This window comes from Thunnus thynnus, chromosome 5 (genome assembly GCF_963924715.1).
Source record: "Thunnus thynnus chromosome 5, fThuThy2.1, whole genome shotgun sequence".
Classification (NCBI taxonomy): Eukaryota; Metazoa; Chordata; class Actinopteri; order Scombriformes; family Scombridae; genus Thunnus; species Thunnus thynnus.
Window position 1 is genome coordinate 22,332,271 of NC_089521.1, and position 25,262 is coordinate 22,357,532.

The 25,262-nt window shown below is 42.7% G+C and overlaps 1 protein-coding gene across 2 annotated transcripts in view; it reads left to right on the forward strand.

The window, feature by feature from the left end:
• Positions 1-4,894: 4,894 nt before the first annotated feature.
• The window catches only part of LOC137183243 (cGMP-inhibited 3',5'-cyclic phosphodiesterase 3A-like), a 79,161-nt gene continuing 58,793 nt past the window's right edge, over positions 4,895-25,262 (forward strand). For both annotated transcript variants that reach the window (XM_067590156.1, XM_067590157.1), the window contains exon 1: positions 4,895-6,589. In XM_067590156.1, coding sequence (XP_067446257.1) covers positions 5,663-6,589 — 927 coding nt within the window. In that variant the 5' untranslated portion in view covers positions 4,895-5,662. The remainder of the gene's footprint in view (positions 6,590-25,262) is intronic.

The window sequence follows — 25,262 nt, forward strand, 5'->3', positions numbered from 1 at the left end:
ATTGACAAAAAAATGTGGATCGGATCTGCTTAATAAGGTCATTATCATATTTGTGCATCCCTACCATTGCTATCATATGTCCCCAGATAAATTGAGAACACTAGGAACAAAGACCCACTGTGAAGCATCAAGAGAGATCACTGAATTGGAAAAATTTGATTTTTAAAATTCCACTTGTGTGTTCATCAGTCACATTTTGATGGTGCAAAGTGAAAACTTGGGTCTCCAAAATGTCAGCTGCTCAAAGTCTGAAAAACAGGCTTGTTTTTTAGGTTGAGACTCATGCATTTTTGAGTTCATCCAGTTGGCTCGGAGAGAGTTTCATCAGCCCAAGTATCATGGGATTTTGTCATCCCACAAAGATCCTTGTGATCCTTCAGTTGAATAAAATCAACAAGTTCCAGTTTCTCCTGACGATGATAATTTCTCTTGAAGGTTGTTCCAGGTATTTACTTATTTGAACATACAGAACAAGGCTGAAGTATGCTCTAGTCAATAAGAATCTGTTTGATTGTTGTTTGTGATTATGCTTTTGGAAAAGGCTGTCCATTACCTTCATCCTTTTTCCTGACTGGAAAGTTGCCGTGAAGCACTTTATCCATGACCCCCTGTTTCCCTGACAAGTGAATAGAGCCCAAGGATCTGTTTCTGGGCCTGAGCTCCCAACAGCATTCCTCATGTTTAGGAAAACATGTAAACTGACGTCGAAAAGTAAAAGTGAACAGTCAGCTCCCTTGGCCTTTCTCGCCTGCCCCAGATGCCCATATGAAAGCTGACTTTTGTGTGCTGGACAACTCTCATACAAGGTGGACGGCCGGTGTTTTTCCTGGCATGTCTTGAACAAACACAGACCAATTACACTGGGCTGCCTGGTGTGTCAAGCCATGATCTACAGTTTTATTTTGCATTATTTGAGAAGGCTTAGGAAGTAAATCTGTACTCTGCAGAACAAGAGAGACAGAGATATATAACGCAAGTTCCTGCAGTTTCCCTGGGTTAGCATAAATCCCAGGCTCAAGCAGATATCTAGTGTCTAAGACAAGCACCACGTCCCACGCCAGCAAACTGCCACATGGTCTGAGCGCGCTGCGGTGGCAGAACAGCTTTGAAAACTTTGATCTGAAATATTCAAAACTCATACATGCAACTTTCCTAACTCTCCTGAATATATATGCAATAAAATGTGTGGCTCCTTTCCCACTCAAACCTTGGAATTGCATTATTCATCTGAGGCAGTGTTTCAACTTTCTCTCTTTCTCTGCCCGCAGCGCTCCCACCCACACCAGTGAATTAAGTACCCGTCTTCTAATTCAATTCCAATATTCTTCCCCATCCTTCTCCAAAAAATGAGCTCTGCTAGTGTGCACATGTTGTGTCTGAATGTGCATGGTGGAGACACATACAACCCTTTCACCTGAGTATGCCAGAGTCTCGAGGCAGATTGTGATTACATGATAGATGGAGGAGTGACTCCGTCTAAAAGGAAATGTATATTCCTGTGTTAGACAGATATGCAGCCAGTTTGACCTTTTATTAACGAAGTACCAGCAATATCTCCTGAATTTTTCTACAAATTAATTTTTCATTGTAAGTCAGCAAAATATATTTTCTGTTAAACAGAGTGTGAGTGTGAGTGAGTTATGCTGCGTTCTGGACCTGCCAAAAGAATTTAATTTGCATGAGTTTTGATAGAAACTTAAATTGTGCCCACGGGTTGAAATGTAACTTCAGAGGAAATATGCAGGTTGTATCACTTTTTCTGCCATTTATATGAGCAACAACTAAGATATTAGATATCAAAACCAAAACAGCTATTGGCAGTCGCAGTACAAACTTTATTGGCATCAGCTTTCAAAAATTCATCTGCTGAACCTGTTTGTGTTTGCGTTAGTTTGCATTTGCACGTACCATAAATAGAAACCTGTTTTGTTGTGATATATTATTACCACTCTGTTAAAGTCATGTCTAGAGAGTCAGCAGTGTTATTTATCAACAAACACAGAGGGAAGGTGGCAGACAGAGCATGTCCTTGTCTATAGTTGACTGCAGTGACTTGCAACCAGTGCTTTGCATATTTTTGTATATTTTTTTATTAAACTGAAGGAGAATTATAGTATCAATAGTATTGCTTTGTCTCTTCATATTTGGCCCAAACATTTGATGTCAGTATATGTAAGATTTATAAACTTGTATCAAGACATCTAAATGCTATAGCTCTCTTGTGCCTGTGAATCATTTGATTCTTCATGACTCAAATCGGAATATTGATGGGAGCAGTTTTGCAGATGTTGAAATCATTGACCCAGACTCATACATAATGCAGTCGGCTCTCGCTGTAGGTTCCTGCTCTGTTTTTGCTCCGATCGTGTAATACAAGATAGCGTGGACTAATTGCAGTTTGGTTAACGACGTCAGGTGAGATGCATGTTTCAAAAGAGAAAGGAAGCTTGTTGATTCCTCGGGTGATCAGCATGTAAGGCCTCTGTTCTGCAGGCGCTTGTGCAACTGTGTGAACATGCAAATGGGCAGATAAATGACTGTGCCAAGAAGAGTGTGCACATGCATATCTGTGTGTATGATGGTGGTGGCATTTGTGTGTGTGTGTGTGTGAGTGTTTGTGTGTAGAAGGGTGTCCACAGCACCTCAGTGGAAACTTGGCCTTGAGCCGACCGTTGCCAATGAGGGCTGGTAAACACGCAGGATGGATCTCACTCTCTGCACACAAGTGCCAAACACAATGTAAACTTGTTTCCATCACTTCATTCAGCTGCTCGTTCTTCTTTTTTCTTCCGTTCCTCAGTCTTTAAACTCTAAGAGGTACTGTATTTCATGTGTAAAGTATAAGAATAATGTTTATCATGTATGGATAATCTACCATTTGATGACTCTATCTCCCTGTTTGTGTCTCACTTTCAATTCCTGCCAGAGTGTGATCAAACAGACAGCTGTTCGTGATTATAGTCAATATCATTGAAAGCTATTTGCATCCAGATTTGCCTGAGGTGTAAATCAAGTGTAAGGTATGTCATCAGTTCATTTTCATACTGGATACGGGCAGAGCATAGGGGCTGCAGGGTGAAGTGGTTCAATGGTAAACAACTCTGTAGGAAACAGGCCCTCGGATCTTCACACTTCCTGAGTATACATCAGATCTGTCAGCCGCAGCCCCAGAGGCCATTGTAGGTCTGAGCGAGGTCACATCAGACGACTGCCCCCCATGCAACATCCAAACCAGATGTCTGATGAATTGCTCCTCATAAAAGATTCCTCTTTTACAATGGACCGTGGCATTGCCAAATAGGGTAAGACGGTTACATGTGCATTCCCCAGTCGTTAAAATTCTTACGGGTAATTCAAAAAGGCCTCTGGACATGTTTGTAGAGACAACCGAAAGGAAATTTCGCAATGATCCCTGTTTTCTGGCTAACTTCATCTCCTTTCTCTTTTGTCTTGCTCTTATCTTCAGTTTGTGAAGAGGTAATGTTTCTGTTTCTGTCATCATGAAATAAACCAGTCAGATGAAGCAGTATTGTTTCAACTCCCCCCTCCCAAAAAAATGTCAAAAAACAGGCTCTGATAAGCTGAAAAAACAGATGTTGTCGCAAAAATCTGCTCACACTTGGAGCCGGCAGCTGTCCTGTGTGATACACTGCATTGAAAGGGCTGTCTGGCACTCAGTGAATATGTGCTAAGAGGTGATGGACAGGACCTGGCCTTCTCCTGCTCCTATCGCTCCCTGTTAGCGCTTCTTCTCCTCTCCTGCTCCCCGCTAATCACAACTGACAAGTGATACACAGGACTGTCTGCACCGATGGATAGAAAAAGTCGTGCCGAACTGTCTCGGTCTGGGAGAATGAGCACAGGTATAGAGAGGACTGAGGGTGAAAAAGCCAAAGATTTGAGGAACATCAGCTTCACAGGCATGAGTCCTGCTAAATACGCTGCTTCTCCGTTTTGACGGCTACAGTATTTTCCATAAATTAATGAAGAGCGTGGAGCTGCAGAAACAAGAGCATGGCATGACAGAGTGTTGTCGGTTAAAAAGCTCTGTTTTCATTTAGATGCTGCTGTAAGAGGACCAGATGTTGAAAAGCTTCAGGGTTAACTGTACAGTATAAAAGTGTGTGTGTGTGTGAGAGAGAGAGAGAGAGAGGGAGAGAGAAAAGGAAACAGAAAGTCTGACTTAACATTATGTATGTCAGCTTCTTTGTATGTGCATCAGCAAACGTGAGTGAAATTACATGTGCTTCCTTAGCATTTGCATATGGTGCATATATCCACCTTACAGTATGTGAGAGGGTGTGATCCCATGAGAGCGTTACATGGACATCTGAGGGGAACACACGTGTGCCTCCTGAACTGTGAACACATGTACCTATGCACATGGAAGATTTGCGTGCTGAAACATTGATGGAAAGCGTCCACTGTGACGCAAACATCATCAGTGACACTTAAAGTGAAATGAATATTTCAATGACCTGGTGGAGTAGGGACATTTGGAGTCAAGCTGGAGGGCAACCACAAGACTATTCTGGGAATTTAACTGCAAAACAGAGCTTCCATTCCTCACGTCAGCATCCTCACACTTCTCCTCAATTAAAAATGAATTTATGTCAAGGCAGTTTAAAGCCCTCAGTTTGGCTTGGTAACCTTGCAAAAATATTACACCAAAACCACAAATCAAAATGCACTCTCTGAGATCTAATATGGCCTGAAATGTTTGTTTCTCAAAACACTATCCCATTCAGAGAGGAGGCCACTAAAATAGGTCAGCCCCTGAAACAGGTTTTTCTGCAGTTTAAAAAAAAAAAAAAAAAAAAAAAACATAAAATAAATAAATAAATATATCTTTTTTACAAGAAAAGAAGTTCCTTTTTCAAGAAAAAATCTAAACATAAGTCAGATCTTGTGAGGACAACGCCTGCTGGGCTGGCTGAGGAAGGATTTAGGGGTTTCACTGCTGCTGCAGTATCTTGCTCCCAGTGTTGAGTCGGAAATCGGGGGTGTGAATAAGCTGAGACTCAGGGCTGGTTAGAGAGCTGGTGACAAACACTCCGGATTTGCCCCTGAAAACGCCGAGCTCCAACCTGACGGACACTCACTCAATCAGCTTAAATTCCTGAGCAGTGTTTATCCTGGAAAGTAACGGGAGTCTCTACCATTTCAAGAGAGACCGGGAAGTGGCTAAACAATGAACACAGAGAGCGCCTTTTATCGCTGAATGTTCTCAGAACGGGACTGATGTTATGCAAAGACTGCTGCTGCTGCTGCACGGACCGGGCCGTGGAGCCACAAAGCAAAGAGGATGACAGCAGAAGTCAAAGAGACGGCGCGCCACAAAGGAGGGCAAAGCAGGACGCGTGTGTGCAGAGAAGCAGTGCCCTAGATATGTATAACATCTGAATTACGTTGTCATTCAGGCTCCTTTCATGCTGTTTGGGCAGCAGTTCCTTCACTCGCACCTGGGAAAACAAAGAGAATGCGCCCAGTGGCAGCACATCTCCATGCGTAAATGGAGACGCATCTGTGCGTATTCGCTGTACTTTTTCACTATGCGTACAGTAAATTATGTTTGTTTTGTCACTAACTCCTGTCCTGTCCCATGACCACACTGGTATAGATGCATTATAGACTTCCTCATACTTCATATCTGCCATGAGTGATGGCGATGCCTGCAGAATCTGACAGTACCAGTGCGCAGAGCAGCACTCATGAAAAAAGCTTCAGCGCACCGGATCGCAATGGTTATGTGAAAACATGTGTCATCCCACTGTGCCGTGACCGAGACTACGAGTCGTGTGTGAGGCTAATGTTCACAAAAATATGGAGTTCCCAGAGACTCCGGAGTGCAGTGTGTGTGGGGTCGCTTTCGGTTTTTCTCGCTCTGTTGATCAAATGTGCAGACTGGAAAGCTGAAGCAAGCAGCAGCAGCAGCAGCAGTGCTGACAACAGACTCTCGCATTCACCGTCTCCCCTTCACTTCGTTTCAGGCTGCGCGTCGGAGCTGTTGCAAACTTGCTGGAATGTGGTTTCGCCATTGTTCACCCTTGTATGTGCCTTCTTTTGGGTCGGTGTGTACTTAATCCGCTGTGGGGTACTAATCCAGACCGCCCTCTCCCTCCTAACCTTGTGCCACCTGGGCGAGGCGGCGGCGTGGTCTCTCCTGGACGGGACAGATGAGCAGCTGTTTTCATTCACTACAGCGGCCGTGGTCGTGCTCATCTGCGTGGCCACCGGCGCACTAATGGTAGCACGGCTGAATCAGGGCATATCTGTGATCGTTTTCATCAGCATAGTCAGGACTATATCACTCTTTTCGCTGCACAAAGTACGGGCAACTTGGAGACCGTACGTAGCGTATCTCGTTGGAGTGCTGGGCATCCTGCTGGCGAGGTATGCTGACAAGCTCCTTCCCAGCCAAGGGAGACACACGGAGGGCTGCACCCCCGTGATTGGAGCCAGGGAAGAGATCCCTGTATTTAAAAGGCGCAGGAGGTCCAGTTCTGCGATAGCCACAGACATGGCACACAGTCAGTCCAACAGTAAGTCACATCGCCGGACCTCTCTGCCATGCATCCAGAGGGACCAGGTAAGACGTTTCTGTCCCATTCAAGTTCTCTATTTGTTGTTTTTCTCTTCCGCTGTCGAGTTTAGTGTTTGAGGCGAAGGGATGACAGGATGGAGCAGTTCAGTGGCAATAAAATATGGAGTGCTGGCCTCTTTTGACTGTGGTTAGAATTTTCAGGTATATTTTATTATTATTGTGGCTGATATTAATATTGAATGTTATAGAATTAAAAAAGTCAAGTATGTCATATTTTTAGTATAACACCCTCACAACAACAATAACAATGACAACCATTTATTATTATTATCATTATTATTATTATAGATTATTATTATCATTATCATTATTATTATTATCATTATTATTATTATTATTATTATTATTCATAATAAGGATAATAATAATAATACTGTATTTACATATTATGATTGTGTTTTACATTGCTGTGTAGATATTACAGTTTGCTTGGATGTTCTTGATCTTCTGATCTTTGATCAGTTCTTATTATTGCTCTGATCAATTTTTGGACTGATATCTCATCATATTATAAAGAGAAGAGACACTTGCAGCCATTGGCAGGCAAACAGGTCATAGTAATTCACAACCTTTTTTTTTTTTTTTTTACTTATAATGTCTTGTAATGCCTCATTACAAATATATTTTTTTGGAATAAAAATGATACATCATCTTCTTCTAAAATGATCAATACAATCCAGATTCTCCATATTTTGAATATAAATGTTGCACCTTTTGGGTCGAGGTGATGCATTTAATTCATGTACACTTGTATTGTTTCAAGTGTAGCTCTCCATTTGAAAATAAAGTACCAAATTTGGTATCTTGTCGCTGAAGGGGTACTGTTTTGGAAGCAGTGCTTTCAAGTGCTGATGAGAAAGAGAAGCTGAGGATACGATGTCAGTGATTCATTTCATCCCTAATTATTTATGTCAAACATTTTCCTAAGATCATCTCTGAGGCACTGCCACAAAACTGACAAATGCATTTTTATCTTTCTGTCCTGGACTTTAAGGCCACTTGCCCTTCACCACCTAGTGGGGCTTTCTGTCCTTAAACCTCAGGAATGTAGCAGCTTTCAAACCTCCTCTGCTACTGATACACATGCATACCTGTGCAGACTCATATCAGCTCCTCAGCCCTCCTTATGGAAAATCAATGAGCATGCTGAGCATGTGAATGGGAAACAGATTTTTTGGAGTGGTCAAAGCTCTCGTTGTGACCTGTGAGTGCGGTTAGGTTGGGAGATGAGAGGGTGCACTGTCAGCTCGGCCACTTGAAAGGTGCCCTCAGCTCCCAGGGGTAGTTAGCGTTGTAGTGTGCTTGTTTGTTTTTCTTTGTGGTCACACACACACACACACAAATACATATAGATGCACACATACACATACACAAATCGGATATGAAAGGACTTTTAGACATTTTACAGATTGTACACTTTATTCTGATTTACGTTTGATGTCTCAGCTGAAGCTTATTCAAGTGCCAGTCATTATTAATTTGATATGCAGCAGTTGCCCTGCTGTGGTAATGGAGTGGGAATCTATCTTTGTTTTAGATTGAGTGGTGAACTGGAAAATGGCTGGCTATATAATTTACATTTGATATTTACTATATGGCTATAAGCAAGCATGTGCAGGCTGATTATATTACGATCTGCTGTGTTTTAACTAGCAGTGCGACAAATTATTGAGAGAATACCTGAACAATTTACTTTTATATTTATTAATATAGACAATATATAAATAAATTATGCATTTAGTGTACTGTACAATAAATGCTTTTATTATTTCATAAAAAAATAAAGTTGGAATTACAATGCATATTCTCTACTCATGCATTAATGCAAGAATAATTTAAATTGGGGAAAGGTTTTTCAAGGAAATGAAAATCTATTTTTTCCCACTTCATCCAAAGGTGTTCTCCTTACTGTGAGACTTACCGAGCTGTGATGAATTAACTTTCTTTCACTTGAAGCAATATTTGAAAGACGTTAACCGTGTGCAAAACAAAAGAGGACGGATACCATTATGTTTGGATTCGGACCCCATGACTGTAAGGGATTCAAGATGGAGTTACTTAGAGAACAATAAAAATAGTCCTAAAATCAAGACATTAGTCGTAAACAGCTTTCATTGATGCAACTATGGCTATGAACCCGTTTTGGTCTGCTTTAAAATTTTATTCATGTAGTGATGTCCTAATAAAAGCTGAGCAGGATAAAACTGCTTGATGAACAAAGTAGGCAATATCATGCAAAGATGCAAACATTTACAACATCCCTGACTCTCCTCTGTTCTGTCACCTCGGCCATGCTGGAGCCCTCTGCTGAGAGATGATCTCTATTACATGTTTTTGTCAGGAGATATAGACAGCAGTGCTCATGCTGTCTTCATAGTATTTTGAAATGAAGTTAACAATACACTAGATTTTCTGTAACAAAACCTGAGTGATCCACCATTCCCTCTGGTGCTAAGCAGTTGACCAGTTGTGGCCTGTCTGTAATTGAGACACACATGGTGTACATATGCTGTCTTAACTGTGTCTTGTCTGTGTGGTCTGTAATGTGTAAACAAGCCCATGCTGACCCGCACTAGTCATCACCTTGCTCACACAGGGATCTGGCCTCCCTAAGGGGGGTCAGACGCATGTTTGGGGGCTACAATGCAGCCGCCACATGGTGACGGGAAGAGGAGAGATGCCAGACAGCTAACTGAAGAACAAAATATAGGCTAACTGCACAGCAGCGACGTGGTCATAACTTCCCAGGTAGAGCCTCTCGGTTAGATGACTTAAAGAGGCTGAAAGAGGTTTTAACAGTTCTGCCCTTTTGCTGTGTTCAATAGAGTTATGATGTTTTAAAAAGTAGTAAGAGAGCCATGACAAGGAGTAGATCTGCACTTTATTGACCTGATGATGTTTGCATTAGTGCTATGTGACTGAAGTGTTTGAAGAATAGTGTGGAGTTGGATGACACTTAACACTGTTTTTCTCAGGAAGCTTCTCCCACAGACCTCGGAGTCTTATATAAAAGCCCTTCAGATTGATAGTCACTGTGTAAAAACAGTTTATTCAGAAAATAAATAGAGCAAAGAGGAATCCCTCTGTCTCTTCGTCCTCACAAGCCTTAAAGCTGCCATGTTGCCCTCCGCCGCTCTGCCAAATCCATGCTCCGAGGCTATGCTTCAATCTGCACAACTGTAGATTTAATAAACAGCCATTTTCCCTCCTTTTGATTACAAATTGGCTGCCAGCATCTATCAGCTCACTAAGTAGGTGCATTTCACAACGCTAGGGTCATCCTTCCCATCACGGGCGTAATAAAAGAAAGTCATTATCAGCTGATCTGATAGCGGTTAGCGGGGGCCTCTGCGGGATAGTTCTTCTTCTTGGGTTAATACAAAATGACAGGCCAGTCTTCTGTGTTTCAGCTGGGGATATTGAACTGGAGGAAGAGGTGTGGACTTGTGGTGTGGATCGCTTTTCACAGCGTGTAAGGAAATTTGAGCCCAAGGTTCCCCTGCTGCAGACATCAGCGCTGTCATAGAACTTTCTCTCCTTGCAGGCAGAGGAAAGCAGTCTAGTACATCAAATGTTTGAGCAGAAGCTGATTAAGCGGGGGGGGGGGGGGGGGAGACATTAGCAAGGTGCCTCTGATTTTTAGACGATCATCTTTATGAGGCATTGAAAGCCACTCCTTTTTCTGTCAGTAACTCCCCCCCCCCCCCCACCTCCCCTTCTTACTGCGCTCTGCTCTCTGTCCTTCCACTGACACCAACGCAAATATTATCCCAACCAGAAGAGGAAATTCTTTCTTAACTTGGATGATAAAGATATTCTTGAAATCTATGATAATGACTTCCTGTGGAATGGGATCCAAACACAATTACTGTTGCTGTTGTAAATGTTTCCTGTTACTCTATTTTTGCTGCACCGTCCATAATTGAATTGTGTTTTGGATGGGGGAGGTTGTTGATAGCCTGTAGGGCAGTGATTTACCACTGGGCCACTGCACACTCTCATCCCAAACAGCTTGTTTGTATTCTAAACACATAGCCTCGTGGGATATGATGTTTTATGTTTTTTTGTTTCACTTTTTTTTCCTTTTTGACTGGACTGGCCTCTGTGTTAGAAACGGTCTCATTGAAAGCCTCTCTCTGCATTTGGAAAGGAAGCTGATATCAGCATGGGGTTGTGTGTCTTGTGATTGGGCAATCCACTTCACACTTTCAATCCCCATTCAGTCCCAGTGTATTAGCTGCGCTGTGCGTGTGTGAGGAGGCAAGGGGTGGAGGAATTGGGGTAGGAATGAAAGTAGGTCATTCGAGGTTTTGTTTAGTAGCCAGGCAAAACAGCAGGCTTACTCCTACCCCCCTGAATGGTGGAAGAGTCTTGCATTTGACCGATGCAGAGTAGCAACTTTTAGCGTGCTTGTGCTTCAGATTTGTATGTGTTACCTCTGCCATGTTGGCTACCCAGCGTGAAGCCACATTACACAGGGCTTTGGTCTGCGGCCATGTAAACAAGGGCTACTTGCCCACATTTCTTTGTCTCACCAAACAGACAGGTTCTGGACAAAGTGCTGCAATGGCCAGCTCCCAGCTGTTTAAAGGATAATACAGGTTTATTACAACTTGGATCCTGTTTTTATAGTTTTGGCCATCATTTCGATCAGTTGTGATAACACTGTACTCACTAGAGAAATTGCTAAGATCTGGAAACATGCTGACATTTGTACAACAAAGTCTGCTGCAGCAAGAAACAAAGCAGACAGACAATGAGACAGGTTATAAACAACAGTTTAGCCAAATTGTCTGAACCACTTTATGTGAAGGTAAAAAGTTAAGTGAGCATGGCTGAAATCTAGATAATAATCCCTAATTGCACAGTGAAACTACAGGAAGTGTGCTGGGTCAAAATTGAACCAAAAGGTTGATCTATAAACTGTGATGGATGTTTACAAAGGACAGTTTGATCATTTCTCATCTTCCAAAAGTTGGCTTACTTGGGGGGTTTGTTTAAAAAAAAAAGTCTGACATTTTAGGAAATTAAGTTATTTATTTCTAACAGAGAGTCAGATGAGAAGATTGATAGCACTCTCATGTACTGTTGAATATGAAGCTAGAGCCAGCTTAGCATAAAGACTGGAAACAGGAGGAAACAGCTAGCCTGGCTGTGTCCAAAAGGTTAAGAAAATCTTCCACAATATAACACACCATAGCTTGTTAAATAATGAGATATACCTTTGGACAGAGCCTGACTGGCTGTTTCCTCCTGCTGTAAGACCCAGGTTGTAGTAAACCGGAATTGTCCTTTAAACTCAACATTACATGGCTCTCCCATCTGTGTCCAATTCTTTCATTACCTTCATTTAGAGTAGCTCATATCCTGAATCTTACCCTGTGTCTCTGATCACCTAAGCCAACTAAACCAGAGGTCCAAGACTAAGTTGACCCTTCTTCCCTCTCTTCCCAACCCCTGGCACGACCACGATCTGGCTCCCTACTGATTACCATGGAAATTATGGAAGGATGTCTGTGTGAGTATGTGTGTGCATGTAAGCGTGTGTGTGTGTGTGCGTGCGTGTGTGTGTGTGTGTTTGTGTGTGTGTATATGTGTGTTGCCAGCAGCTTGATGGCTGCCAGCTGCTGCAGGCTGAGAGGTTGAATCCGCTCGGAGAAACACGGAGGGCCTCAAACCACAGACACAACCCAACGCAGCTGGAACTGCTAGACAGGCACAGGCCTCCAGTCCTGACACACAGCACACATATTAACACCTCAGGATCCTAATCATTGCCTCGTATTCCAATAGAATAGCCGAATTTTAAGAGAATTATGGATTTTTGCGTGTGTGTGTTGAGCGGTAGATTACATGCTGTACTTTCTTCTGCTGTCTGTTCTAGACTAAAGCAATTATGTCACTCAAGTTTTCTGTGTTACCATAAGAGACCGACTATTTCAGTGATGGAGGTGAACAGAATGTTCCTGGCACAAACGTGTGTATTCGTGCAGTACGTGGGTGTGTGTGCGTGTGCATGAGTGTGTGAGGCAAAAAGACAGGGAGAGTGTATTTGTGTGTTTGTGAAGAACCGGGTGCACTTGCCCTTATAGGTGTATGCGTGAAAAGGGTTGAGTATTGTTTGAATTTTTTTCTGATATGATACTTGATATCTTAGTACCATTACCTAATGTTGATAATTCACTTTGAGAAATATAAACATGTTTTCTACAGAACCTTTTTTTCATATAAGGAAAAGAAGCCAAACTTCTCAAACCTTAGCTGTTTTCAGAAGACAAGCAGCCGCATAGGCAGCGCCAGAGATTTGTTTCTTAGCGGGGCGAGTTGTGGGCTTAATCATTCATTGGAGGAACTATGAAATTTGTAATAAATACATGAATATACAAAGATAAGCGCAGATGTGTGTCAATGATTAATATCATGTGCCGTCTAGTTCTGACTAATACTACTACTAGTAAACCCCTTCACTACTGTAGATTTTTTTTTTTTTTAAGTTTAAAAAACACTGACAACGTTCAAACACTCTGAGACAATTGTTGGATAGGACCCAAGTCAACTCTGAAAAATTCAGACAACTGAAATTGAAAAACAGGCAGAATTACCACAGAAACCACATCTCACAACTCTGCAAACAAGCAACACAGACAGGGACTGCAGGAAATGACTACAAAAAGTTGCATCTTTAGACACAAAATATTCCAGCCAGGAGTATTATACTTCTACCAGCTCCAAATGACAGTTGTGCTGCTTGTGAAATGGTTGCAGGGGTTTCATTTTCAAGGCTGGGCACTGGGGTACTTCCTATGGCTGCCAGTCGGCTAACAGCTAACTAACAGCACTGCCAGGAGTTAGCAGCACCAGAGGAGCTACTGTAGCCTGTCACAGGTGGTCTCCTCCTGCTGTTCTAAGTATTTGTCTTAATGCCTGCATCAGCTTTCTCATTTTCCTCTTGACGAGGCTACTAAGCAAACTGGATAACAGTATACTTAAATAAATACATCCCAAACTCACCCAGGTGATTCCAGTGCATAGAAGTTTACGATTGCAGTTGGGAGCCCTAATGGAACAGACCAACTAGTGAATGGGAGAAACATTCGTAGAATGGAGGAGTTTGTGTGTTAAATATCTGGTAATTTCTTGGCTGGGCTATTGCCTATCTCGAAGTAAAGGTAGGAATTTATTGTCATTCTCTCCATGTACAATACTCAGTGTACAGGAGAACAAAATTGCGTTCCTTCAGTACAACAGTGTACACAAAAAATCAGGAAGTGTCTGATCTGATCAAAACATTCAGTGCCAACTTTCAGCACTTGTGGGCACTACCAAAAATGATTGAGGTTCGATTCCCAGCTCTATGCGTAAAGCAAGTATTCGTGTGTGCAACGCTGAAGAAATGTTTTAGCCCCTTAAAGGACAGACAGGTTAATAGGTGCCAGTATACATCCGGTATGGCAGCACATCACTTTGGGGAACTGAATGCAACACGTTCGCCTTTCATCTCTATTTATCCTCCTGAAGGACCTTTTCAATCACACGAGGAGCCCACCTTTAAGACAGTGATCCTTTACATGAGGGGACATTCCTGCGCTTGCCTTGGTGCTAAATGAACTGGAATGTGCAGGTTGAGCAGGCCCTGAAGGACAGGCCTGTGGGCCCATTCACCTAACCCCCCCCCCCCTCCCTGGCCCTCCTCTCCCCACACACCCTGACCCGAGCCAACACCACCATCCTGGGCTGTCACCAGGTGTGCAGCTGGCCTCTGCCGAATGAATAGACACTCTCACATCGCCCTGGGGAGTGTGTGCTCAAGTGTGTATGTGTGCATGTTTGTGAGAGGGAGGTAGAAGCAGAGAGGGGGGGGCGGGGGGAGGGGGGGGGAGTGTAGTCCTAGACGTAAATAGCTGCAGTCAGTAGAATGTGTGAAAAAACAAATGGAAGAAACAACTGTTAATTTCCCCTCTCAAAGTGTGCATGTGCACATTTGGGACAGCGGTGTCCCAAAAATTGATCTCATGGCCTTTGATTGGTGTGCGGGTTCAGAGAGGAAGTGCAGCTAATCCCTCAGGTCCAGTCTGGCCATTGTGTCTCTGCTGGAAACAGCGCAGGCCGCAGTCGCTGCCATTGCTGCTGCTGCTGCTGCTGCCATGATTCATTTAACAAGCAGGAACATTTTGAACCCCTCTGACTGGGGCTGTCCAATAAACCCAAACATGGTCAGCTATTAATTGATTATTTATTTCAGGAGTTTGACAAGGAAGGTTGTTTTCACTGATGGATGATTGTAGTTAATTATTCATCGCCTGCTTGGTTTTGTATGACTACAACTGGATAGGCTACTGCATGTGTTTTTTTTTTTAAATTCACATGCAAAAGACATTTTCCCCTAAATATTAAAGTCACAGGAATGTTGCACATTATTTCCAAGGTACAAGCAGTTGTATTATTTCTTTCACCACACTTTTAAGAGCAAATTGTCTTAGATATTTTAATATTTTGCCCCTTATGAGCTTTGCTTCTCTGGATAAAATGAGTTATCATAGAGACATAGCTTTGGTCAGGCTCTAACTTTGAAATGAAATTCTTGGGACCTAAATATGAGTTTCAGCTAGCAGGCTGCATGTCTGTCTAGCTCAGTGGCATGGTGCAAGGAAATGTGTTATTGTAACCTCTGCCTGGTGAGCCCTCCCCGTCCGTCCAGCCCGCTGCCTCACTGGCTCGCCATGAGCCTGTCTGTCCCTGCAGCCAACAAGGCTTCTGCTGTTCCCTGCTCAATGCTATGTTTTACTCTCTAAATATGTTAGAGAAAAAAAAATCTGTCTGTACAGCTGTCTGTCAGTTGGGTTATTTCGCCCCATGCAGGGGCTGGAGTCTTAGGGTTTGGGTTGAGGGCTGTTTTCTCGTAGTCACTTTCAATTAGTCAGACATTAAAAGCACAATGTATAGCTGTAGTTCTGTGCTGAATTTGCATGATGTATAAAGTGTCTATATGTCTTAGACTTTTATGGACACACCATATACTCACAAATACCGAAATAAATGCTGGTTATGATGCTCAGTTTAACAGCGTGGAGCCGTTCTGGTACCACTTTGGTCACATTTCTGAATCCACTCTGCAAACAGAAACCACTGATGGTCAACTCAAGGAAATTAGTTATTTTTATTGATTATAAAAATAGCAATATTTGTCAAGGGGAGTGAAAAATGAAAAGTAGTCAGCTGATTTTTTAAAAGTTTTAGAAACATTTTGTGTTTGCTATCTAGCATGTGTTAGCAACAATCCTTGTAAAAAAAAAAAGAAAGAAAAAAAGACTAGTATCTGCAATGTGAAGAAAGTGTGTGGAAGTTTGTACATTATTACTTATTAATGTGGGACACTAGAAAAAGTTTAGAGGAACTTGTTTTTACTTCAATGTGCTAAGTGCAATAAATATTTGATTTTGTTTTTAAAGGGAATGTCGTCTCAAGTTGACAGTCACTTGTTAGGTACATGATGAGGACAAGGCCTCGAGTTATTCCCACACTCGCAAGAGTTCAACTACTCCCTGTATTATTCAGTTTGAAAGTGTGAGTCTCTGAGAACTGGTGAGACAAAGGGACAATGGCTTGTCCTCAGTTGGCTCTCCCAAATCCCTGTTCAGGCCTCTCTCTTTTTGTCTATGAGGACTATAATAAAGTGGTGACCCCATCCAATGCTACATACTGTGTTAACCACCTGCAAACACTCACACATGCTCCAGCAGACAGGCTAGGCAATGTCTCATTGATTTGTTTCTGCTATGCTCTGCCTGGAGACACTAAACGATGTCAGGGCTGACGTGTACTTGTGTAGGTGACATCCGTTTATACTCGGCCGTAATCGATGGCTATGAACAGCAGGCTTTTCTGTGTGCGTGTGTGTGTGTGTGTGTGTGTGGTCAGACAAGTCCTGTGTCGTGGAGATAGTGGGATGTTGGTTCCAAGCGCTCCTTCCTGCCCAAGATAGCCAAGCTCACTAGCTAATTGCTTTATGAAGCACAAGCCAACCCTGATCCATGGACACTAGTTCAGGTCACGTCTTTGCCTGGAAAACAAGAAGTGAGAAAAGACGTGCCATGACAACATGTGAGCCTCATTGATAAGACGCATGGCATTGTCTCAGGAAACTGCAAATGAATCCCCATCCAAAGCCCTCGTCATCCACACAGATAACACGTACCTTCATGCTCTGTGTGGATCTGAAAAGTCTTCCCATGTTGTAAAGAGAGGGTGAAAATTGAAAATGGGACTCACAACAATGTGATTGGGGTTGGAATAGGCATGCTGGGCCTTTATTTTAATGGTTAGGCGCCTGGGGCTGCCTCAAGTTTCTCTCTCCACACACTCTCTCTCTCTCTCCATAATGTTTTCCATTAGCTGCTGTTCCATTCATACTCTCGCTGATCCCTGCGTCGTCTCCTCTGGGGCTGGACAGCTTAAATGAAATCTCCATACCTACTGTAGCAGACACCTTACCTCTCTTCTCTTCTCTTCTCTTTTCTTCTCTTCTTTTTGCCTTTTTCTTGCTCTCTGATCTATCCTCTCCTTTTGACAGTGGAAAGAGTTTAGAGTCAGGTCCCTAGGCTCAAGGCAGTTTAGCAGCCTCAGATCCTGGATCACAATGATGCCTCTGAGACCACATTGCAAATTCTGTCTTTTATAGAACAGTGCTACAATGTTGTCTGTAATTCGGCACCTCTCTTTCATCTCTTTCTTATTGGCCTCCCGTTTGAGCTGGTGTTAGTATGTGTGTTGACATTTTTTATCATGTTTTTTCCTCCGTGGATAATGAACCCTTCACGTTGTGTTTCGCTGTCATGGTCAGACTCACTCCAGTGTCAGGATTTAAGAATTGTGAGAGGTTTGGCAGGTGATTCATCAAGGCTTTGGAGGGAGCTTTTCCATTGTAAGGATGAGGAATGGCATGTGGTGGTTTTGGCAAAGCTCCACAAACTGGAGAGGCAGAAGGACTTTTGACGTCATCGGGAAACGTGACCCACTTCTCAAGAGGCGAGGAGCCTTGGGCTGGTTGAGCAGATGTTGCACAGATGAGCCTGCGCGTACACACACACACATACACAGAGACACACAGAACCACACACATGCGCTCCTACCCTGCATGCACACTTTCTACTCAGCCTTTTTTTTACATTAAAATACCCACAGAAAAAGAATCAACTGCGCAGGAACTTGAGCGGGTTTGTGGTTGTTCACAGGCGTGAACTGATGTGGTCGAGCTTGTGCGCTCGCTGGCAGAAGAGGTAAAACACGACAAAAGGGGAGGGTGTTTGTGGGTCATTCGGGTCATATGTGGTGGATTTTCTCTAAATTGGTCCTGGAGGGGTAGAATAAAGCCTGAAGCAGCATCTATAGCATGTCTTTCAGCTGTATTACTCTTGTTATGTAAGGTGGATGTTGGGAAGTCGAGGTGATGTTGGGCCCAAGAGAACCACTCATTCAGTTCTCTACTGGCTCCTTCCTGCCTATCAGCCAGAGGCAATATCCTCCTCCTCCTCCTCTCTGCCATCACTCTGGCACTTTCAGACGTTACATAAAGCTTTTCTTTCTGGTCTGTCAGTTAGTTAGATGTGTAACAGTGCAATAGGCTCTCTTTATCTCTCTGCTATTTGCACCTTTTATTGAAAATACAAAAATCATAGTGCTTGTTCTAAGAGATTGGGAGGATCGCACAGCTCTAGTCTGAAATGCATTCCAACTGGAGCATTGTAAAATGCAACCCAAAGCCCTCTGCCCATTGTCTCCTTTGTCACTTTCATTTTATTATGATTTTAAGGAGAAGTTGAGAGGACCACGCTCTTTTTTCTGCTTTATTCCTCTGCTTTTCTATGAAGTTTGTTGTCAGGTTACTGTTTTTTCATGTTCCACCATGCGATTCTGAACTTAGTCCCCTGTGGGAGATGATAATGTTTCATCTAATCTGATTTCACCCCCTAAACCTGATACACACATCAGGAGTTGCGGTGTAGTCGATCTTGTACGTAATTTGTGGTAATGAGGGAAAAAAAAACTCAAGCATTTCACAAATTCTAGTTGATTAAATCAAATCATGGACACAGTATGTTTGTTCACAATGCTTGTAGCGATTCTTTGAGAACTGGAGAAGGTAGTGAGCTGAACGCTTCAGCCAGCAATCTGAGATTTCTTGTGGTTTGCATATGAACATCACAGGCTTGACTATGTAAACACCTCATCTCAGGGAATTGTTCCTGTTAACTGTCTTTGCGATTATATGTGGACCACTTCTGATATATACTTTTGGATTTCATCTATATTGAATATACATCTCTCTGTCCATAATGGGGTCAGAGCATTTCTCCATTTCAAAAAATTACATTGCTTTGCTCTCTGCCAAGCCGCAGCTGGCAGAGAGTTCCCATTTTCTAAGAAAAATCTGCAGAATACCCCAGATCTATGGAAAAGGGAAACATCAATGCCTATTGATCTCAATCATAAGCTCGGCTGTGTGTGCTATTGATACATTGATAATGTTTAGTTTTGAATCTCGCCCTGTTTTGGCAGCCGTGTCCTCTTCTTTTGTTATTTCTTCCCCAGGGAAGAATTAGAGGCTATATTATTTCAGGCAGATGTCGGACCCTTTTTTCTGTGTGTTTGGAATGCAGGCGAAGTCCAGAAAACAAAATGGTGGCTCCTCCAGCGAGAAGCTTCTCGCACTGTCTATGATGAGCTCATTATTTCTGAAATGTCAGTGGTAATGAAGATTGGTCACCTTCAAGAAGCAACTCAATTTACTGTGACTGAGGTCTTTACGTTTCTCGTCACGCCCAGGATACTCTGTTGCTGAGGGACACTGAGGTGAGCGCAGACCTGACAACATTACACGCTCATCCCTGCTTCGTTTCACATGTGTCGATATTGTTGCTTGATGGGCAGGAATACGCTTGGATGTTGAAGGAAATACAAACAGACAACATTCATAAAACGCTTGTACATGAACGCACGCGCACACACACACACCTGCGCAAAGGGGGCCGGAGCTTGTGATGTTGCCACAGATGTAATAAGCACTCATTCATTTCCACGTTGGCAGAATGTTAAGACTGATTCAGGGGCCGGTAGATGAAAAGGTCAGTGGGCTTGTTTTGAGTGAGTGTAAGATTTCCATCATCACGCCGCACGCTCTACCAGGCCTGGTCCAAACTACACAAACAGTGTCTCTGAAGCCCCTGACAGCCTCAATTCTGCCATTAAGTCAATAATCTGCCCTCACTCTCCTCCTCCTCCTCCTCCTCCTCCTCTTCTCTCCACCCCTCACGACTGACCTGCTGTTAGTTTACGTACTTCCCTTTTTACTTACCCTCAACAAAGCTTGTCCAAACAGCAGCATAACTTTCCCCCTATGTGTTTCCCTCTCTCCCACCGTGCCATTTTCCACCATTCTTCCACTTTTTCTCTCCCCTCCCCACTTCTCACCCAGCACCTTTCATTGTTTCCAGACAGTGGTGAAACATATTGAGGGAAATGTGTGGAACGGTAGAGTCTGTTTGCACGGAGACAGACAGGGACATACACACACACACGAACAGGCATACACACACTCACGGGAGGATTTGTTCCAGGAAAGTGGCATCTGTGCAGCCCATTAGATGGGGATTCAGTGGACCTGTGCGGGCCTTTTACATATGGTGGTCAGCTGCTGGAAAGGAACTGGAACCAGGGGTCACATTTGAGAGAAAACATTAGGGGAGATGATGCATGGTGGATACACACACACACACACACACACACACACACTCTTCAAAGTCCTGTAGTGCCCTTCACCACTGCCCTGGTAGTATTGCGTCGGCCAAATCGTTCATATCCACAGGACCTGGCTGCAGGTTGGAGCAGTCATCTACCCTGTGGCTGTAAATAAGCCCTCACTCTCACACATTTGGAGCCTCCACACATTCTTACACTTATCTCCTCTTGGGCCATTTCTTAAATCATAAGCCCTGAGAAATTTGACATTTATTCTGAGGAAGTCTGAGGATCACGCGTAGCAGAGTCAACTCCGAGAAATCTTTCACAACTACCAAAACAGTTATTATTGCAGGAAAAGTCCACCTTACTGTAATACTTGGTGAGATGAGTCTCTAGAGTGCAGGTCTATCCCCTTTACTTCAGTGAGAGAAGAGGATCAGAAAGTAAGGAGAGGAGGAGCAGAGAGTGAAGGAGTGTTTTGCAAAGGTTTTTGGGAAGTAAAGAAAGGAGGAGGCCCTCTGTTCGGGCTCTGCAGCTGCAATTCATTAGAATATTTGTGTTTCTAGGTCTGAGTTGACTGGACCAAGTATGGACCCAGACCAGGCCAGGCCAGGCCAGGATACTTCCTACTGGGCCAACACTGTTCTGCCCTTGTATCTTACTTTGAACTTTCTCACTGTTTTAATGCCATTGCGCCAAACGACATTCCTATTACATGTGTAATGGATAAAACACATACAAAAACATTGTATTGTAATGTATGAATGGCTCATAAATTTTGGTTTTCACTTTTTTCGAAAATTATAAGAGAAGAGAAGAATCTTATTATTAGAAATAATACGAATTAATCAGGACTCCCTTTAATACTAATGAAAGAATAATGAAAAAGTATAATGCAAAAACTCATGGTGAAAATCATATTTTTAATATAGCATTTATACTGTTAAGTTTCTGTAGGTTATCTGTTCATTGCTCTTATTTTTAAAGGTATACTATGCAGGATTTGTCAGTTGGTGTTTGTTAACACAGAAAGAGAGAAAGAGAGAGAGAGAGAGAGAGGAGAGAGAGAGCAGCAGTGGTCAAGTGAGCTAGAGAGTGAATGAAGAGAGCGAGCAAGAATCAAGCCATAAATCAGATAAATAAAATGTTATTTTCTGATTGTTTCAAGGTGGTTATATTTTAAAGCACAAATAAACACTCCCACACCTCTGCACAACCCTGCGGGAAGGTGCCACATTGCCGGACTATGTGTGAATGTCGAGCTTCATCCTGTTCGCTGTGGCCTCTCTGCTCTGCGTGTGTGTAGCTCAGCCCCGCCCTCGGTCAAGCAGACACACAGACCTGCAGCTCTTTATACATCCATGACACAGACACAGAGAGCAGAGCCGAGCAGAGGAGAGAGACGGAGACAGCAATGTAACCTGGTTGCTACGCTACGAGTCCCGACCTCACACCCTGCAGGCTGTTATTGGCTGGGGGCTACACACCCACTGCCCAAAGGTTGATGCCCAGAAATGTCTCGAACACAGAAAAGTAAAAAGAAAATAAGAAAATGCAGGCAGAGGGCAGGTTCTCTGTAGATACATACACAGCCACACACTTCTAGTGTGTCATAAGTGATGATTGAGAGGGATTATTTTTGTATGAGTCTATACATTGTTTTTTTTTTTTTTTTGGAAAATCCTGCATAGTATACCCTTAAATACTTTGAGGGGCTCTGGCTGATCTTTAATATTTTCTTCTTCTCTGTTATTGACTTTCTGTTACTAGAACCATATGGTGAGCCCCATATGAAATGACCATGTAAACTATGGTGAACAGGTCTGTTGATACAGTATTTAGATGAGCTGATGTTTGGTTTGCTACTAAAGTGATTAGTCATGGTAGTAATATCATTAATATCACTGAGGGAAGTGGTAGTAAATCATAATCTTGGTTGAACCACAACAGGTCATTATCAATCATATTAGTAATGAAATTGGAACATTATTTCAGCATTATATCATATATATATATATCATTTGTTTGAAAAAGTGATATTCCCAAAATATATTCAGAGGAAAAAGGCACTGACTGAGAGATTATAATCACACACTTGACATACAGTAACTCTGACTAATAGTTTGTAAAATTAGGTTAATTAATTAGTTAGTTGTAACTGAAGTAACTTACATTACATCATTGTACTGGTGTGAAACTGGAGTAGATTGCCCATTTAACTTGATATGCTACTTTTGTAAATGCAATATAAAACAATATGATTACATGCAATGTGATTATAATTTTCAGAAGTTCGTCAGTAATGAATTACATCAGGAAAGTAACTCAATCATCCTGCTTCAGATCATGTTCGGAGAGCCTTCTAGGCTTTTAAAAGTTAGTCATAGTCAGGTAATCTTATTGGAGTGAATTTTAAACAGAAAAATGTTCCTTCTTGGTGGTATGTTGTTAGTCAGGGTGATATTACGAGAGGCACGGCCCTCGGGGACGATTCTGCTTATGTTGTTTGAAGATGTGTTGTGTCAGAGCACCTGGTCAGAGCTCCAGGCAGCGGATATGGCTGCACAGGAGGCTGCATGAATACGAGACTCATTAAGTTTACTGGCCTGCCAGGTGGACTACAGCTTGCTTTAGCACATACATACACACACGATGCGCATAAGCTGGCACTGTGATGTATGAATGTATACATGGTTGCTTGCTAATAGGTGCACAGATAAGACACGTTCACACACTTTGCAGGGACAGACAATGAGGGAGGGAGAGCTACTTGGGCTTGTAAGCCTCTAATCAGATCAACTCAGATATGGTATCATTATAACTAAATTAGTGATGATGCAGAGTATAGTATATCAGGTTTTGGCCAGAGCTCAGTCACATTTGTGGCAGAGAAGTGACATGGAGCACTTGTCCCAAATGCAATAACTGAACTTGCGTCATGCACATTAAGGACAGTCTAAAATGCAGATAGTGGAGTGGAAGAGCAAATGACGCTCGATGAAGCTCACACATGTAACATCTTGTACGAACATAGAGAAAGATAAATATGAACATTCACTTCTGACTTGAGCTGCTGAAATCACTTAGCTGCAGTTACAGCGTGTCTTTTGATCAGTGCTAATCCGTCTCACTCACAGCAGATACTTTTTTTCCAGAAAAAGCAATAAAGAGCATTGTTTCAACATGAGACATCAGTTTGCAACATCTGATGTCTGTGCTGAGCAACATTTTCTTGTCAAGACATTTGCTTATAATTTTTTACAATTTACAGTTTCACAGTTTCACTTTCAAACTTATAGGGAATTCACTTATGAAAATTAGGACTCACACTCATGATGGTCATTAATTAAGGCTTCAATGCCAAAATACATTTTGAAATCTATGTAATATCTGACGCAGCCTGTGAGAGAACACTCCTCAACATTGAATTAGGCCTTTTCCATATGTCGGAGATGGAAGTGTAAATTCGAAAATTACTGATGGCTGAATTCAACTCAGCCACTTTGGTTTCAGGGTCCTGGTATTGTGCACACTGTCTCCTCACTGTCTCACTGCTGTCATGACTTAGTGGGACGCTTGCATAGAACAGAGCCACTGTTAATGTTATTGGTAACACTTTTGCGCTTCCTACTGTGTAAGTCAAAAAGTCTCCTTTGAAAAAAAGGCCTATTCTCCACTATTCTCCAGCAGTGAGACCACTCCCTCTCTCACACAAGGTCTGAAATTAACTGCAGTTACAGTGTTACGTATTACTTGTCTTACAAAGGTATTACGTGACTGTTTATCAAGAAACTGTATGTGTTCTGTTTTCATTTTGTCAGTGAGTCAGTGCAATTGTTGAGTTTAAACTACTGGAGCCAGTCTCTGCTTTTGTTGGTTCTGGTGACTCTTGCCGTCTGTCTGGACTCACCTAATGGTCTTTGTGGTGGGAATGCACAAGGCCTCAGTAATGGAGTCTGGATCACATGTTTGTCTCGGCATACTCTTCTCTGATAGGCCCGTTGTTCTTAATTACCAGAGTGACTGTTTATCCACACTGTTTGCCTGGATCCTTATCAGCCCTAACAGTGTTTTAACTCCCAGCGGAGAATGTGTGGGAGATGGCAAGAGGAAGTGTGCGTACGTGTGTGCATGTGTGTTGTGACGCACAATAGTGTAGGCCTACATGTCACCGTGCATGTTTGATGTACTTTGTCAGACACGGGTCGGAGTGTTTGGAATGCAGAACATGCAGATTCTGCAAGTGATATCCTGGTTGTGGTTGTGCTGATGAGGTAGTGTGAGCGCTCCTCGTTGTTGGGATGGAGACTCGTACTTGTGCTCTGCCGTCAGTGAAGGGACATTCGTGTTGAGGTTTTAGCGCTGGAGTGTTCAGGTTATTTCCTCATTCCTCAGCACTCAAGCAAATGTTCAATTTGCACGTTTTGCATTCCAAATCAGAAGCCCTTGTAAAATTGTGACGATTTTACAGAGTCTGGATTGTAAAAATGCTCATAAAGTGTATCATCGGTCTGCTATTTATTTAAGGCAGAGCTGCAAGAATGAGTTGGTACTTCGTGTGTATACATGTGTGTATGCATATGCCTTTGCTTTGTGTGTGTGTGTGTGTGTGAGAGTGTATGTGTGTGTGTGTGTGTGTGTGAGTAATGGTCCCTGTTTTATTGGCCCGCTCCTCAACAGACTCTATGAGTAATCACATAATGCCTGCTCTGACGTCAGAGCTGTTTCCATGGTAACACAGTGCTCCCCACTCTGGGGAGGTGCGTTCATTTTTTTTCCTTTCCCCCACATCTCGTCCTATGTGCACTCAAAGCTCCGGCTCTGGATGGAGACATTACTCCTCAAGCTAAAATCACCTCCCCCTAATCTATAGTTTCGCAATGTGCATGTATGATTAGAGCCCCAGACTTTGCTCTCTTTT